The sequence below is a fragment of the Triticum dicoccoides genome, chromosome 1A (assembly GCF_002162155.2).
Source record: "Triticum dicoccoides isolate Atlit2015 ecotype Zavitan chromosome 1A, WEW_v2.0, whole genome shotgun sequence".
NCBI lineage: Eukaryota > Viridiplantae > Streptophyta > Magnoliopsida > Poales > Poaceae > Triticum > Triticum dicoccoides.
The window spans coordinates 393,112,983-393,129,617 of NC_041380.1; the positions used below are offsets into that span (position 1 = coordinate 393,112,983).

Genomic DNA, 16,635 nt, shown 5'->3' on the forward strand with positions numbered 1-16,635 from the left:
ATATGTGGAGTAAAAAGTACCGAAGGCTACTACTCCAAGGCAAAGGCAAGAAGACAATGCAGTGTTCTGGCTAAAAAATGCACCAAGCCATTGTCTTCAGTGCAAGCAAATCGCTGCTGTACATACTGCATGCGGATGGTATGGTATGGATGAGGTGCTGAGGAGGAAGAAAGACAAGGCAGGCAGACAGGTCAAGTCAGTGCAGGGGTACAGTCAAAGCAAAGTTTCTCCGGTCCAGAGCTAGTACCCACCACTCACTTTATGCATGCAGATATGATATGATCACTGGAACACCGGTTCAACAAAAATGATCACTTTGAACTAACAGTAGATAATAATATACTCATGCTAGCTACTAGCAGATGATAGTAGGAGATGATTACTTGTCCAATGGGACAGCCAAGTCCTTTTTCCATCCGAGTAGAGCCGAGTTCTTGATCTCACGCTCATGCTCATGCTCATGCTGCATGGCATGGACCAGGAATCTGCACCCATATCCCAACAACACCACACCTCCATGTGCACTCTCTACGCCTACACACAACAAATGCTTTCTTCGCCTGCCCTGCCTCAAAGCACACCGCTGTCCCCTACTAGTTTCATGTACCACGCTACGACGCACACAGTCTCGCACTGTCGCGCACATGAGACAGAGAGCAAAATCACTCTCTCTTCATCACTGCACTGCACAATCCACAGTGACCAATGGAATGAAAATTACAAACTGACCAGTATAGGAGTACAACTCAAATCAAAATGCAGCACGTACTAGAGTAGGAGCAGAAAGCTTGGGAAGATGTGGAATTTTCGTTTCGTTTCGTTTCGGTTCGCCTCAAAGTCCCCGAGCGAGCGAATTCCTCAGCCTTCCCGCCGACATTCTCCAAGCCGGAGCCAGTTTTGTAATCCGTACGGCACCCCAAAAGAAACCAAGAGAGAGAAGGTCGCGGATGCCCAAAAGCAGAGACTGCGGCAGCGGCAGCGGCATCAGAATCCATCCGGTTTTGGGGCAGTTTGGAGATTACACTGCATGCGCGGCGCCGGGGCTGCGGCGCCGGAGGCCGGAGCTTGTCCCGCCGTTGGAACGCGCTGTTTACTAGTAGTACGTAGCTAGTATGCTCCCGTCAACCACCGCACGAACCCGTAGAAGGCGCTGCCGTCCTCGGACTCGGCCCGCCGCGACGCTGGCGCCACCCCGCCGTCCATGTCCCACCACCACTCGGCCGTGGCGGCGGCCGTCACGCTCCCGGCGTCGTACCGGCTGCTCCACCGCCCGCTGCTCCACCGGCTGCTCCACCGGTTGCTCCACCTGCTGCTGGAACGCCCCACCGACCTGAACGACGCTGTCGGCGTCACGGACGACGACAGCCCGCGCTCCGCCGCGGCTGCCAGCTGCTGGCTCGGCTCGCCGGTAATTCGAGCCGTGGGGGGCGGCGGCGGCGCCGGGTTGGCGGCACTGGGCGGCTTGAGGACGACCTGGAGGTCCTCCTCCACGAGGTACTCTGTGTTGGTGTTGGAGTTGGGGAGCGGGTACGCCCGGACTCCCTCTGGCGGCGCCGCGGCGACGGCCGCGGAGGAGGAGGACGACGTGGAGCGGCGGCTGCTGACGCTGCCGAGCTCGACGCGGAGGAGCTCGGGGAGCGGCGGGTACGGGAGCGCGATGGAGGCGCGGCAGAGCGGGCAGGACGGGTTGGCGCGGAGCCACGGGTCGACGCAGCCGGAGTGGAAGGCGTGGCGGCACGCCGGCAGGAGGCGGAGCTCGTCGTCGGCGCAGAACACGCACTGGCACACGGCGCAGTCCCTGGACGACCTGGGCAGCGCGGCGAGGGACGACGCCAGCGTGAAGAGCGGCAGCCGCCCGATGAGCCGCTCCCTCTCCGCGGCCGCCTCCTTCCCCTGGTCGGCCACGGGCGCCGCCGCCGCCGCCGCCGGGGCCACCGCGGAGCTGCGGACCGCCACGAGCGGGAGCGGCGGCGCCGAGGACCCCGAGGCGGAGGAGGGGGAGCGGCGGCAGAGACTGCGGATGAAGTAGTGGATGGAGATGGACGCCAGAAGCATCACCACCACGATTACAGCGATGATAAGGATGCTCGGCGATATCCCCGCCATGCCCCCGCTCCCGCTCCCGCCTCCTCCCTCCTCAGCCAAGTGTGGCACCACCGGCACCACCACGGGCACCCTCCGCTCCGGCGCCACCGGCGGCGGAACCGATGCGGAAGACATCGATCAGTCTCCCTCTATCCTCTCTCCCCCTTGCTCTGCTGTCTGCTCCGCTCTCGGGTTGGGCTGCGTCTGCGTGGGCGCCTCGGATGTGGCGCGGCTGCTGAGGAGGCGGCGTGTTGTCCGTGGCTTATAAGTGTGGCTTTGTCAGCACGCGAGGCCCATGGCGTCCATGGCCGCTTCTCATTTATACCTGTGCCGGGAGATTGTGCGAGGCCACAATCATAATGTGGCCAATTGGTGTTGGATTCTTCTTCCCCCATTCTAATTAATCTTTTTTTTTTTCTGGAACACTGAGGCATCATACACTACTCTACTGCTGCGGTCCTGCCTCGTAGGAGTATGATACTTTTCTACGATTTGGATTAGTGGGCCTTCGACAGTTTGTTTTCCCTCCGCTCATCATCATTCTTCCATCTGCTTAACAAAAGTTGGAGTCGTTTGTAGGGAAGGAATGATGGTTGTGCGTTTCCACATTGCATTACGAAAATCTTGGCTTCTTGCGAACGTTTTTCATGGAATTTCATGTTGTGGGAACATGGCAATTTCTTCAATCAATCACGGCAAATTTCACAGCAAAATTCCTTCTTTGCATAATTTGTCATGTATTCCTAAAGAAATTGTCCCGTGTGTTTGAAGAACTTGTCATAAAAAGCGTTCGCAAACACCATGCTTCTCAGGGAACATTCACTAGCCATTGCAGTCCCATAAACTATGAAGAAATTTAAGACAACATGCGAGTTTGCATTTAGCATATTACTAAAACTTATAATCTCTAAACACCAAAATTGCATGTAATATACCCTCCGTTTCTAAATATTTGTCTTTCTAGAGATTTTAAATGGACTACCAAATACGAATGTATATAGACATATTTTAGAGTGTAGATTCACTCATTTTGTTTCGTATGTAGTCATTTGTTGAAATCTCTACAAAGACAAATATTTTGAAACGGAGGGAGTAGTATATTGTAAGTCCGTCATTTTTGAAATGTAAAATTACCAACGCACAAATATGCACCCAATGGAACTTGAAACAAACACAAAGATAAAAACAAAAAGGGGAAAGAAAGACAAAAAAAGATTTAGCTACAAGAACAACCAGCATACACAACAAAGTCTATCACCCAAAATAAATAAATAAAGATTTGGGCACCAAAACCACCCACCGAAAAGTCCATTGGCAATAAATAAATAAATAATAATGGAAACAGAAAGAGAATAACTAGAGAGTAAAAAAATTGATTGAAGCCCAAATGTAAAACATTCAACTGAAAAATAGCACTTCTGTAAAAAAATTAACAAGACTCTGGTTATTTTTTTGTTACTCATTATCCCTAGAGGCCAGATTATTCGTTAAAATCCAGCGATGTTGTAGTTTTTTTTTTCTTTACAAAGAGGTGTATTTTGGTGCCATTTACTCTTTGAAATCCTTAGTAGGAAATACATCCTCTAGTTCACCAAAGGGACATCTAAACTAAATATATTGAAATATATTGCGGTGAAAATATCATGTTTTCAGGAAGTAGATTGAGTTCTAGGTTCCTATTTCACGTATCATGAGAAAAGCATTTGGAGCCCCAAATACAGAAGAGTATCATGTCGGTGTGAAAAAAAATACTTCTTTTGCCCTTTTTGTGTAGTTAAGATGAATCAATCACCTAGAGTATGATAATGTAGCCAATTCGTGTTGGATTCTCCCCCCTTCTAAAGTACGATTACGATATTCAGACACATCATTACACTGTGGTGTTTCGGGTGACATGAGTTGTGAAACTATTCCACATTGTTTTAAACAAAGGCCAAACTCATAACTCAATTATTCGCCCCCGCGATCAGATTGTAGAGATTTTATTTTCTTGTTACGATGATTCTCCACTTCAGTTTGAAATTCTTTGAACTTTTTGAATGTTTCAGACTTGTGTTTCATTAAGTAGATATACCCATATCTGCTCAAATCATCTGTGAAGGTTAGAAAATAATGATACCTGCCGCGAGTCTCAATACTCATCGGACCGCATACATCGGTATGTATTATCTTCAATAAGTCTGTGGCTCGCTCCATTGTTCTGGAGAACAGAGTTTTAGTCATCTTGCCCATGAGGCATGATTCGCAAGCATCAAATGATTCATAATCAAGAGATTCCAAATGTCCATCCGCATGGAGTTTCTTCATGTATTTTACGCCAATATGACCTAAATGGTAGTGCCACAAATATGTTGCATTATCATTATCAACTTTGCATCTTTTGGCATCAATATTATGAATTTGTGTATCACCACGATCGAGATTTAAAAAATAGACCAATCTTCAAGGGTGCATGACCATAAAATATATTGCTCATATAAATAGAGCAACCATTATTCTCTGATTTAAATGAATAACCGTCTCGCCTTAAACAAGATCCAGATATAATGTTCATGCTCAACGCTGGCACCAAATAACAATTATTCAGGTCTAAAACTAATCCCGAAGGTAGATGTAGAGGTAGTGTACCGACGGCGATCACATCGACATTGGAACCATTCCCGACGCGCATCATCACCTCGTCCTTAGCCAATCTTCACTTAATCCGTAGCCCCTGTTTCGAGTTGCAAATATGAGCAACAGAACCAGTATCAAATACCTAGGAGCTACTACGAGCATTAGTAAGGTACACATCAATAACATGTATATCAAATATACCTTTGTTCACTTTGCCATTCTTCTTATCCGCCAAATACTTGGGGCAGTTCCGCTTCTAGTGATCAGTCCCTTTGTAGTAGAAGCACTCAGTTTCAGGCTTGGGTCCATACTTAGGCTTCTTTCCAGGAGTGACAACTTGCTTGCCATTCTTCTTGAAGTTCTCCTTCTTTCCCTTGCCCTTTTTCTTGAAACTAGTGGTCTTGTTAACCATCAGCACTTGATGCTCTTTCTTGATTTCTACCTCCGCGGCTTTGAACATAGCGAAAAGCTCGAGAATTGTCTTATCCATCCCTTGCATATTATAATTCATCATGAAGCCTTTGTAGCTTGGTGGCAGTGATTGAAGAACTCTGTCAATAACACTATCATCTAGAAGATTAACTCCCAGCTGAGTCAAGTGATTATGATACCCAGACATTCTGAGTATGTGTTCACTGATAGAACTATTCTCCTCCATCTTGCATCTATAGAACTTATTGGAGACTTCATATCTCTCAACTCGAGCATTTGCTTGAAATATTAACTTCAACTCCTGGAACATCTCATATGGTCCATGACGTTCAAAACGTCTTTAAAGTCCCGATTCTAAGCCGTAAAGCATGACACACTGAACTATAGAGTAGTCATCAGACCGCGTCTGCCACATGTTCAAAGCATATACATTAGCGGGAGGGGGCTTGTCACCTAGCGGTGCACTAAGGACATAATTATTTTGTGTAGCAATGAGGATAATCCTCAAGTTACGGATCTAGTCCGTGTAGTTGCTACCATCATCTTTCAACTTAGCTTTCTCTAGGAACATATTAAAATTCAAGGGAACGGTACCACGAGCCATTGATCTATAACATAGATATGCAAAAACTATCCGGACTAAGTTCATGATAAATTAAGTTCAATTAATCATACTACTTAAGAATTCCCACTTAGATAGACATCCCTCGAGTCATCTAAACGATCACGTGATCCCTATAAACTAAACCATTTTCGATCATCACGTGAGATGGAGTAGTTTTCAATGGTGAACATCTCTGTGTTGATCTACTATATGATTCACATTCGACCTTTCGGTCTCCAGTGTTCTGAGGCCATGTCTGTACATGCTAGGCTCGTCAAGTTTAACCCGAGTATTCTGCATGTGCAAAACTGTCTAGCACCCACTGTATGTGAACGTAGAGCTTATCACACCCGATCATCACGTGGTGTCTCGGCACGACAAACTATCGCAATGCTGCATACTCAGGGAGAACACTTATACCTTGAAATTTTAGTGAGGGATCATCTTATACTGCTACCGCCGTACTAAGCAAAATAAGATGCATAAAAGATAAACATCACATGCAATCAAAATATGTGACATGATATGGCCATCATCATCTTGTGCTTTTGATCTCCATCTCCAAAGCACCATCATGATTTCCATCGTCACCGGCTTGACACCTTGATCTCCATCGTAGTGTCGTTGTCGTCTCGCCAACTATTGCTTCTACAACTATCGCTAACCCATAGTCATAAAAGTGAAGCAATTACATGGTGATTGTATTTCATACAATAAAGCGACAACCATAAGGCTCCTGCCAGTTGCGGATAACTTTTACAAAACATGATCATCTCATACAACAACGTATATCACATCATGTCTTAACCATATCACATCACAACATGCCCTATAAAAACAAGTTAGACGTCCTCTACTTTGTTGTTGAAAGTTTTACGTGGCTGCTACGGGCTTCTAGTAAGAACCGTTCTTACCTACGCATCAAAACCACAATGGTGTTTCATCAAGTTTGTTGTTTTGACCTTCAACAAGGACCGGCCATAGTCAAATTCGATTCAACTAAAGTTGGAGAAACAGACACCCCCAGCCACCTTTATGCAAAACGAGTTGCATGTCTGTCGGTGGAACCGTTCTCATGAATGTGGTCATGTAAGGTTGGTCCGGGCCGCTTCATCCAACAATACTGCCGAATCAAAATAAGATGTTGGTGGTAAGCAATGTGACTATCACCACCCACAACTCTTTGTGTTCTACTCATGCATATCATCTATGCATAGACCTGGCTCGGAATGCCACTGATGGGAAATGTAGCATGCATTTTCAAAAAAAAAATCCTATGCTCACGCAAGATCTATCTAGGAGATGCATAGCAACGAGAGGGGGAGAGTGTGTCCACGTACCCTCGTAGACCGAAAAGTGGAAGCGTTTGTTAACGTGGTTGATGTAGTCAAACTTCTTCTCGTTCCAACCGATCAAGCACCAAACGTACGGCACCTCCGAGTTCTACACACGTTCAGCTCGATGGCGTCCCTCGAACTCTTGATCTAGCAAATTGTCGAGGGAGAGTTTCGTCAGCACGGCGGCATGGTGATGGTGAAGTGATCCGCGCAGGACTTCGCCTAAGCACTGCGTGAATATGACCGGAGGCGTAAATTGTGGAGGGGGCGTCGCACACGACTTGGAATAATTGATGTGTGTCTTAGCCCCCCCCCCACGTATATAAAGGAGTGAGTGGGAGGAGGCCGGCCCTAGGCGCGCCCAAGTAGGAGGAATCCTACTTGGGCTCCTAGTTGGATTCGCCCCCCTTCCTTTTACCGGAGGGGGAAAGGGGGAAAGAGAGAGAGGGGGGGGAGAAGGAAAGGGGACGCCACCCCCTCCCCTAGTCCAATTCGGACTCCTTCCCGCGGGGGATGCGCCACCCCTTTGTGGGTTGGTGTGCCTCCCTCCTATGACCCATATGGCCCATATCTTCCCCCGGGTGGTTCCGGTAACCCCCCGGTACTTTGATATGTACCTGATACAATCCGGAACACTTCTGGTGTCCGAATACTATCATCCAATATATCAATCTTTACCTCTCGACCATTTCGAGATTCCTCGTCATGTCCGTGATCTCATCCGGAATTCCGAACAACATTTGGTCACCAAATCACATAATTCACATAATACAAATCGTCATCGAACGTTAAGCGTGCGGACCCTACGGGTTCGAGAACTATGTAGACATGACCGAGACACCTCTTCGGTCAATAACCAACAATAGAACCTGGATTCTCATATTGGTTCCCACATATTGTACGAAGATCTTTATCGGTCGTACCGTAATGACAACATACGTTATTCCCTTTGTCATCGGTATGTTACTTGCTTGAGATTCGATCGTCGGTATCTTCATACCTAGTTCAATCTCGTAACCAGCTAGTCTCTTTACTCGTTCCATAATGCATCATCCTGTAACTAACTCATTAGTCAGATTGCTTGCAAGGCTTATCATGATGTGCATTACCGAGAGGGCCCAGAGATACCTCTCCGATACTCGGAGTGACAAATCCTAATCTCGATCTATGCCAACCCAACAAACACCTTCGGAGATACCTGTAGAGCATCTTTATAATCACCTAGTTACGTTGTGTCATTTTATAGCACACAAGGTATTCCTACGGTATCCGGGAGTTGCATAATCTCATAGTCAAAGGAATATGTATAAGTCATGAAGAAAGCAATAGCAATAAAACTTAAGGATCATTATGCTAAGCTAACGAATGGGTCTTGTCCATCACATCATTCTCCTAATGATGTGATGTCGTTCATCAAATGACAACACATGTCCATGGTTAGGAAACTTAACCATCTTCGATTAACGAGCTAGTCTAGTAGAGGCTTACTAGGGACACTATGTTCTGTCTATGTATCCACACATGTATCAAGTTTCCAGTTAATACAATTCTAGCATGAATAATAAACATTTATCATGATATAAGGAAATATAAATAACAACTTCATTATTGCCTCTAGGGCATATTTCCTTCATTTAGTAGCTAGTTATCAAGTAATTCCAGGTAGAAAAGCAGTTGAGTACTCTCTCTATCTCAAAATAAGTCTCTTAACTTTAGTATAACTTTACATTAAAATTAGTACAAAGTTCAGACACTTATTTTGAGACGAAGAAGGTACTTATTTTGTCATATTTGTGCAGTTAAGATGAATCAATCACCTCGCCTTTTTCGACAAGGGAAATACATTAATATCACATAGATACCAATTACACCCAGCCTCTGCAACAACACAATATCGTAAAGACATTACAGATGCACGCAACCAAAAGACAAAAATAAAAAGGAAAAAAAGATCCTGCTACAGTGATTAATTCCTTGTAGTTGCAGCATGAACCACCACCTAGACAACACCCGAAGTCCAAACTCTCGAAAAGTGACGCCTCCAAGAAGAAGACAGTGCACAAGCACCGTCATCGTCTAATCCTAGATCTTAGGTTTTCACCCTGAAGAAGATCCGCGCTCTCAAAATAAAGCCTTCAACAAGGTCACTATCGAGCACAACCAATTAAGACCGGGCCTTGGATTTTCATCCTGAAAACTAAGACTTTGTACTCCACCTGTGTTGTCGCCCTCACTTGCCGATGTCGTTGCTACGAGTCATGAATCACCAAGCAAAGTCCTCATCGCCAGGAGACTCGATCTGCCATTATGATGACCCACAAGTATAGGGGATCTATCGTGGTCCTTTCGATAAGTAAGAGTGTCGAACCCAACGAGGAGCAGAAGGAAATGATAAGCGGTTTTTAGCAAGGTATTCTCTGCAAGCACTGAAATTATAGGTAACAGATAGTTTTGTGATAAGGTAATTGGTAACGAGCAACAAATAAATAAAGTAAATAAGGTGCAGCAAGGTGGCCCAATCCTTTTTGTAACAAAGGACAAGCCTGGACAAACTCTTATATAGAGAAAAGCGCTCCCGAGGACACATGGGGATTATCGTCAAGCTAGTTTTCATCACATTCATATGATTCGCGTTCGGTACTTTGATAATTTGGTATGTGGGTGGACCTGTGCTTGGGTACTGTCCTTACTTGGATAAGCATCCCACTTATGATATTGCAAGCATCCGCAACTACAACAAAAGTATTAAGGTAAACCTAACCATAGCATGAAACATATGGATCCAAATCAGCCCCTTATGAAGCAACGCATAAACTAGGGTTTAAGCTTCTGTCACTCTAGCAACCCATCATCTACTTATTACTTCCCAATGCCTTCCTCTAGGCCAAAATAATGGTGAAGTGTCATGTAGTCGACGTTCACATAACACCACTAGAGGAGAGACAACATACATCTCATCAAAATATCGAACGAATACCAAATTCACATGACTACTAATAGCAAGACTTCTCCCATGTCCTCAAGAACAAACATAACTACTCACAAAGCATATTCATGTTCATAATCATAGGGGTATTGATGTGCATATAGGATCTGAACATATGATATTCCATCAAGTAAACCAACTAGCATCAACTACAAGGAGTAATCAACACTACTAGCAACCTACAGGTACCAATCCCAGACTTAGAGAGACAAGAATTGGATACAAGAGATGAACTAGGGTTTGAGAGGAGATGGTGCTAGTGAAGATGTTGATGGCGATTGACCCCCTCCCTATGAGAGGATTGTTGGTGATGACGATGGTGATGATTTCCCCCTCCCGGAGGGAAGTGTCCCTGACAGAACAGCTCCGCCGGAGCCCTAGATTGGTTCCGCCAAGGTTCCGCCTCGTGGCGGCGGAGTCTCGTCCCGAAAGCTTGCTTATGATTTTTTTTCCTCAACGAAAGACTCCATATAGTAGAAGATGGGCATCGGAGGGCCACCAGGGAGCCCACGAGGCAGGGTGTGTGCCCCCACCCTCGTGGCCAGGGTGTGGGCCCCCTCTGGAACTTCTTGCGCTCAGTATTTTTTATATATTCTGAAAATAGCTTCTGTGAAGTTTCAGGACTTTTGGAGCTGTGCAGAATAGGTCTCTAATATTTGCTCCTTTTCTAGCCCAGAATCCCAGCTGCCGGCATCCTCCCTCTTTATGTAAACCTTGTAAAATAAGAGAGAATAGGCATAAGTATTGTGACATAATGTGTAGTAACATCCCATAATGCAATAAATATTGATATAAAAGCATGATGCAAAATGGACGTATCAACTCCCCCAAGCGTAGACCTCGCTTGTCCTCAAGCGAAAGCCGAAATCGAAAAATATGTCTACATGTATAGAGATAGAGGTGTCAAGAAAAATAAAATACGGACATGAGGGCATCATGATCATTCTTAGAACAACAGCTTATATAATTATCGTCATATGATATCTGATGCAAGAGTAATAATTCAATCAAAATTTCAAGTATGAATCATAAACTTCATTGAAAACTAACAAACTATAATCTCAGTCATTGGAGCAATTGCAATTTATCATAACATAGGAAAGAGTCAATATAAGAGCTTTTCAGCAAGTCCACATACTCAACTATCATATAGTATTTCACAATTGCTAACACTCACGCAATACTTATGGGTATGGAGTTTTAATCGGACACAGAGAAAGATAGGGACTTTTAGTTTTGCCTCCCAACGTTTTACCTCAAGGGTAATGTCAACAATAATAGTTCATGAAAACTCACATCCAATTAGCCATATATACCAGGATCCTTCCAACATATTGTGCTTGCCAAAAGATAAAATGTAAAAAGGAAAGGTGAAGATCACCATGACTCCTATGTAAGGTAGGAGATAAAAGTAAAAGATAGGCCCTTCGCAGAGGGAAGCAGAGGTTGTCACATGCTTTTATGGTTGGATGCACAAAATCTTAATGCGAAAGAACGTCTCTTTATATTGCCACTTGTGATGTGGACCTTTATTATGCAGTCCGTCGCTTTTATTTCTTCCACATCACAAGATCGTATAAAGCTTATTTTCTCCCACACTAATAAGTCATACATATTTAGAGAGCAATTTTTATTGCTTGCACCGATGACAACTTACTTGAAGGATCTTACTCAATCCATAGGTAGATATGGTGGACTCTCATGGCAAAATTGGGTTTAAGGGTATTTGGAAGCACGGTAGTATCTCTACTTGGTGCAAAGAATTTGGCTAGCATGAGGGGGAAAGGCAAGCTCAATCATGTTGGATGATTGCTACCTCTTGAGCACTGCGTTGGTTTTCCCTTGAAGAGGAAAGGGTGATGCAGCAAAGTAGAGTAAATATTTCCCTCAGTTTTTGAGAACCAAGGTATCAATCCAGTAGGAGGCCACGCATGAGTCCCTCGCACCTACACAAACAAATAAACTCCTCACAACCAACGCAATAAAGGGGTTGTCAATCCCTTCACGGTCACCTACGAGAGTGAGATCTGATAGATATGATAAGATAAGATTTTTGGTATTTTTATGATAAAGATGCAAAGTAAAGAAAGCAAAATAAACGGAAAAGGAAATAGCTTGTTAACGGAATATTAATATGATGGAAAATAGACCTGGGGGCCATAGGTTTCACTAGTGGCTTCTCCCGAGAGCATAAGTATTACGGTGGGTGAACAAATTAATGTTGAGCAATTGACAAAATTGAGCATAGTTATGAGAATATCTAGGTATGATCATGTATATAGGCATCATGTCCGAGACAAGTAGACCGACTCCTGCCTGCATCTACTACTATTACTCCACTCATCGACTGCTATCCAGCATGCATCTAGAGTATTAAGTTAAAAACAGAGTAACGCCTTAAGCAAGATGACATGATGTAGAGGGATAAACTCATGCAATATGAAATAAACGCCATCTTGTTATCCTTGATGGCAACAATACAATACTGGCTTGCTGCCCCTACTGTCACTGGGAAAGGACACCGCAAGATTGAACCCAAAGCTAAGCACTTCTCCCATTGCAAGAAAGTTCAATCTAGTAGGCCAAACCAAACTGATAATTCGAAGAGACTTGCAAAGATAACCAATCATACATAAAAGAATTCAGAGAAGATTCAAATATTGTTCATAGATAAACTTGATCATAAACCCACAATTCATCGGTCTCAACAAACACACCACAAAAGAAGATTACATCGAATAGATCTCCATAAGAGAGGGGGAGAACTTTGTATTGAGATCCAAAAAGAGAGAAGAAGCCATCTAGCTAATAACTATGGACCCGAAGGTCTGAAGTAAACTACTCACACTTCATGGGAGAGGCTATGGTGTTGATATAGAAGCCCTCCGTGATCGATGCCCCCTCCAGCGGAGCTCCGGAAAAGGCCCCAAGATGGGATCTCATGGATACAGAAAGTTACGGCGGTGGAATTAGGGTTTTGGCTCCGTATCTGGTAGTTTGGGGTGCGTAGGTGAGGGAGTCCTGGATTGGGGAGTCTCCGGACAGCCGGACTATATCCTTTGACCGGACTGTTGGACTATGAAGATACAAGATTGAAGACTTCGTCTCGTGTCCGGATGGGACTCTACTTGGCGTGGAAGGCAAGCTAGGCAATACAGATATGTATATCTCCTCCTTTGTAACCGACCTTGTGTAACCCTAGCCCTTTCCGGTGTCTATATAAACCGGAGGGTTTTAGTCCGTAGGACATACATACAATCATATCATAGGCTAGCTTCTAGGGTTTAGCCTATCTGATCTCGTGGTAGATCTACTCTTGTACTACCCATATCATCAATATTAATCAAGCAGGACGTAGGGTTTTACCTCCATCAAGAGGGCCCGAACCTGGGTAAAACATCGTGTCCCCTGCCTCCTGTTACCATCGGCCTTAGACGCACAGTTCGGGACCCCCTACCCAAGATCCGCTGGTTTTGACACCGACATTGGTGCTTTCTTTGAGAGTTCCTCTGTGTCTTCACCGCTAGGCTTGATGGCTCCTTCTATCATCGATAGCGATGCAGTCCAGGGTGAGACTTTTCTCCCCGGACAGATCTTTGTGTTCGGCGGCTTCGTACTGCGGGCCAACTCGCTTGGCCATCTGGAGCAGATCGAAAGTTATGCCCCTGGCCACCAGGTCAGGTTTGGAAGCTTAAACTACACGACCGATATCCGCGGAGACTTGATCTTCGACGGATTCGAGCCTCTGCCTTGTGCGTCACGCGGTCACGATGAGTACGATTTTTAGCTCTACCATCAGACAATGTTCAGGAGATCGCACCGGCAGCCGCTCCGACCCTCAATTCGGAGCCAGTTGCGTCGTCCATGGACGGGTGGATGGACCCCGCCACGGAAGCCTTATCCCCATCGGCGATCGAGCCGAACATCGACTTTACCCTGCACGAGTGCCGTGTTGTCAAACTGCCGGATCTTTCTCCGGCCACGCACTCTGAACCGCCTGCGCCCGTTCCTAGCGAATCCGATTGGGCGCCGATCATGGAGTTTACCTCCACGGATATTTTTCAGCACTCGCCCTTTGGCGACATACTGAACTCATTAAGGTCTCTCCCCTTGTCAGGAGGTTCCTGGCCGAACTATGTCCGGCAGGATTGGGATGCGGACGACGAAGAAATTCGCGACCCACCCACCACCCACTTAGTAGCCACTGTCGATGACTTAACCGACATGCTCGACTTCGACTTCGAAGACATAGACGGTATGGACGATGATGCGGGAGACGAAGAGGAACCACTGCCCACAGGGCACTGGACAGCCACCTCATCATACGATATATACATGGTGGACACACCCAAAGAAGGCAATGGCGACGAGACAGCAGAGGATGACCCCTCCAAGAAGCAACCCAAGCGCCGACGTCAGCGGCGCCGCTCTAAGTCCCGCCAAAGCAAAAGTGGTGATATCGGCACAGGAGATAATAATAGTCTGGATAGTGCCGAAGACAACAACAATCCCCTCCAGCAAGATTTAGATCAGGGGGATGGAGGAGCCAGCCCTCCTGAGAGAGCGACAGATGGAGAGGTGGAGGATGACAATTACATGCCCCCCTCCGAAGACGAGGCAAGCCTCGGCGATGACGAATTCGCCGTGCCAGAGGATCCCGTCGAACAAGAGCGCTTCAAGCGCCGGCTTATAGCCACGGAAAATAGCCTTAAGAAAAAGCAGCAGCAGCTTCAAGCTGATCAAGATCTACTAGCTGACAGATGGACTGAAGTCCTCGCGGCTGAGGAATATAAACTCAAGCGCCCCTCCAAGAGTTACCCAAAATGCAGGTTGCTACCCCGACTGGAGGAAGAAGCGTATGACGCGGCTGATCGGCCACCTCGTGGCCGCGATAGAGAGGCATTCTAGCCAAAAACTCAGCCTGCACCCCGACGCCATTCAAATAAAAAGGCATGGGGAAATACGCCAGACCTGCGAGACGTATTGGAGGACAAAGCAAAACATGCAAGATCGATCTACGGATCACGAGGGCGCGCCGCTATGCAAGACGATAAACGTCATGTCGGATACAGAAAAAGTAAGTTCGGTCGGGCCGACCATAGCGGACACGACTCATTCGAGCTGCGTCGCGACATAGCCTAGTAAAGAGGCACTGCACACCCCCTATGCTTCACAGACGAAGTAATGGATCATCAAATCCCAGAGGGTTTCAAACCCGTAAATATTGAATCATACGACGACACAACAGATCCTGCGGTATGTATCGAGGATTTCCTCCTCCACATCCACATGGCCCGCCGTGATGACTTACACGCCATCAAATACCTCCCACTAAAGCTCAAAGGACCAGCGCGGCATTGGCTTAACAGCTTGCCAGCAGAGCCCATTAGCTGTTGGGAAGATCTGGAGGCCGCATTCCTCGACAACTTTCAGGGCACATATGTGCGACCACGAGATGCCGATGACTTGAGCCACATAATTCAGCAGCCAGAAGAATCGGCCAGGCAATTCTGGACTCGGTTCCTAACAAAGAAAAATCAAATCGTCGGCTGTCCGGATGCAGAGGCCCTAGCAGCTTTCAAACACAACATCCGCGACGAGTGGCTAGCCCGGCACCTTGGTCAGGAAAAGCCGAAATCTATGGCAGCCCTCACGACACTCATGACCCACTTTTGTGCGGGAGAAAACAGCTGGCTGGCTCGCAGTAATAACATATCAAAGAACCATGGTACTTCGGACACCATGGATGGCAATAGCAGGTCACATCGCAACAAACATAAGCGCCGCATTAACAGCGACAATACCGAGGATACGGCAGTCAATGCCGGATTCAAAGGCTCTAAACCTGGTTAGCGGAAAAAGCCATTTAAAAGAAGCACTCTGGGCCCATCCATTTTGGACCGCATACTCGATCGCTCGTGTCAAATACACGGCACCCCCGACAAGCCAGCCAACCACACCAATAGGGATTGTTTGGTATTCAAGCAGGCCGGCAAGTTAATTGCCGAAAACAAAGATAAGGGGCCACATAGTGATGACGAGGAAGAGCCCCGGCAGCCGAACACTGGAGGATAGAAGAGGTTCCCCCCACAAGTGCGGACGGTGAACATGATATACACAACCCACATTCCCAAGAGGGAGCAGAAGCGTGCGCTCAGGAATGTATATGCGTTGGAGCCAGTCGCCCCAAAGTTCAACCCATGGTCCTCCTGTCGGATCACCTTCGATCGCAGGGACCACCCCACTAGTATCCGTCATGGCGGATTCGCTGCACTGGTCCTAGACCCAATCATCAACGGATTTCACCTCACTCGAGTCCTTATGGATGGCGGCAGCAGCCTGAACCTGCTTTACCAGGACACAGTGCGCAAAATGGGTATAGACCCCTCAAGGATCAAACCCACAAAAACGACCTTTAAAGGTGTCATTCCAGGTGTAGAGGCCCATTGCACAAGCTCAATTACACTGGAAGTGGTTTTCGGATCCCTGGATAACTTCCGAAGCGAAGAATTAATCTTCGATATAGTCCCGTTCCGCAGTGGCTATCATGCACTGCTCAGGCGAACCGCATTATG

At 46.4% G+C, this 16,635-nt stretch overlaps 1 protein-coding gene across 1 annotated transcript; it reads right to left on the reverse strand.

Annotated features, from left to right (window-relative positions):
- Positions 1-297: 297 nt before the first annotated feature.
- Positions 298-2,359, reverse strand: LOC119275486 (E3 ubiquitin-protein ligase ATL4-like). The gene has a single exon (XM_037556341.1). It carries the CDS (start codon positions 2,218-2,220, stop codon positions 1,108-1,110), a length of 1,113 nt encoding a protein of 370 aa, XP_037412238.1. The 5' UTR covers positions 2,221-2,359; the 3' UTR covers positions 298-1,107.
- Positions 2,360-16,635: the final 14,276 nt, after the last annotated feature.

Coding starts and splice junctions, on each gene's coding strand:
- LOC119275486 (XM_037556341.1), bottom strand. CDS start 2,220: ATGTCTTCCGCATCGGTTCCGCCGCCGGTGGCGCCGGAGCGGAGGGTG.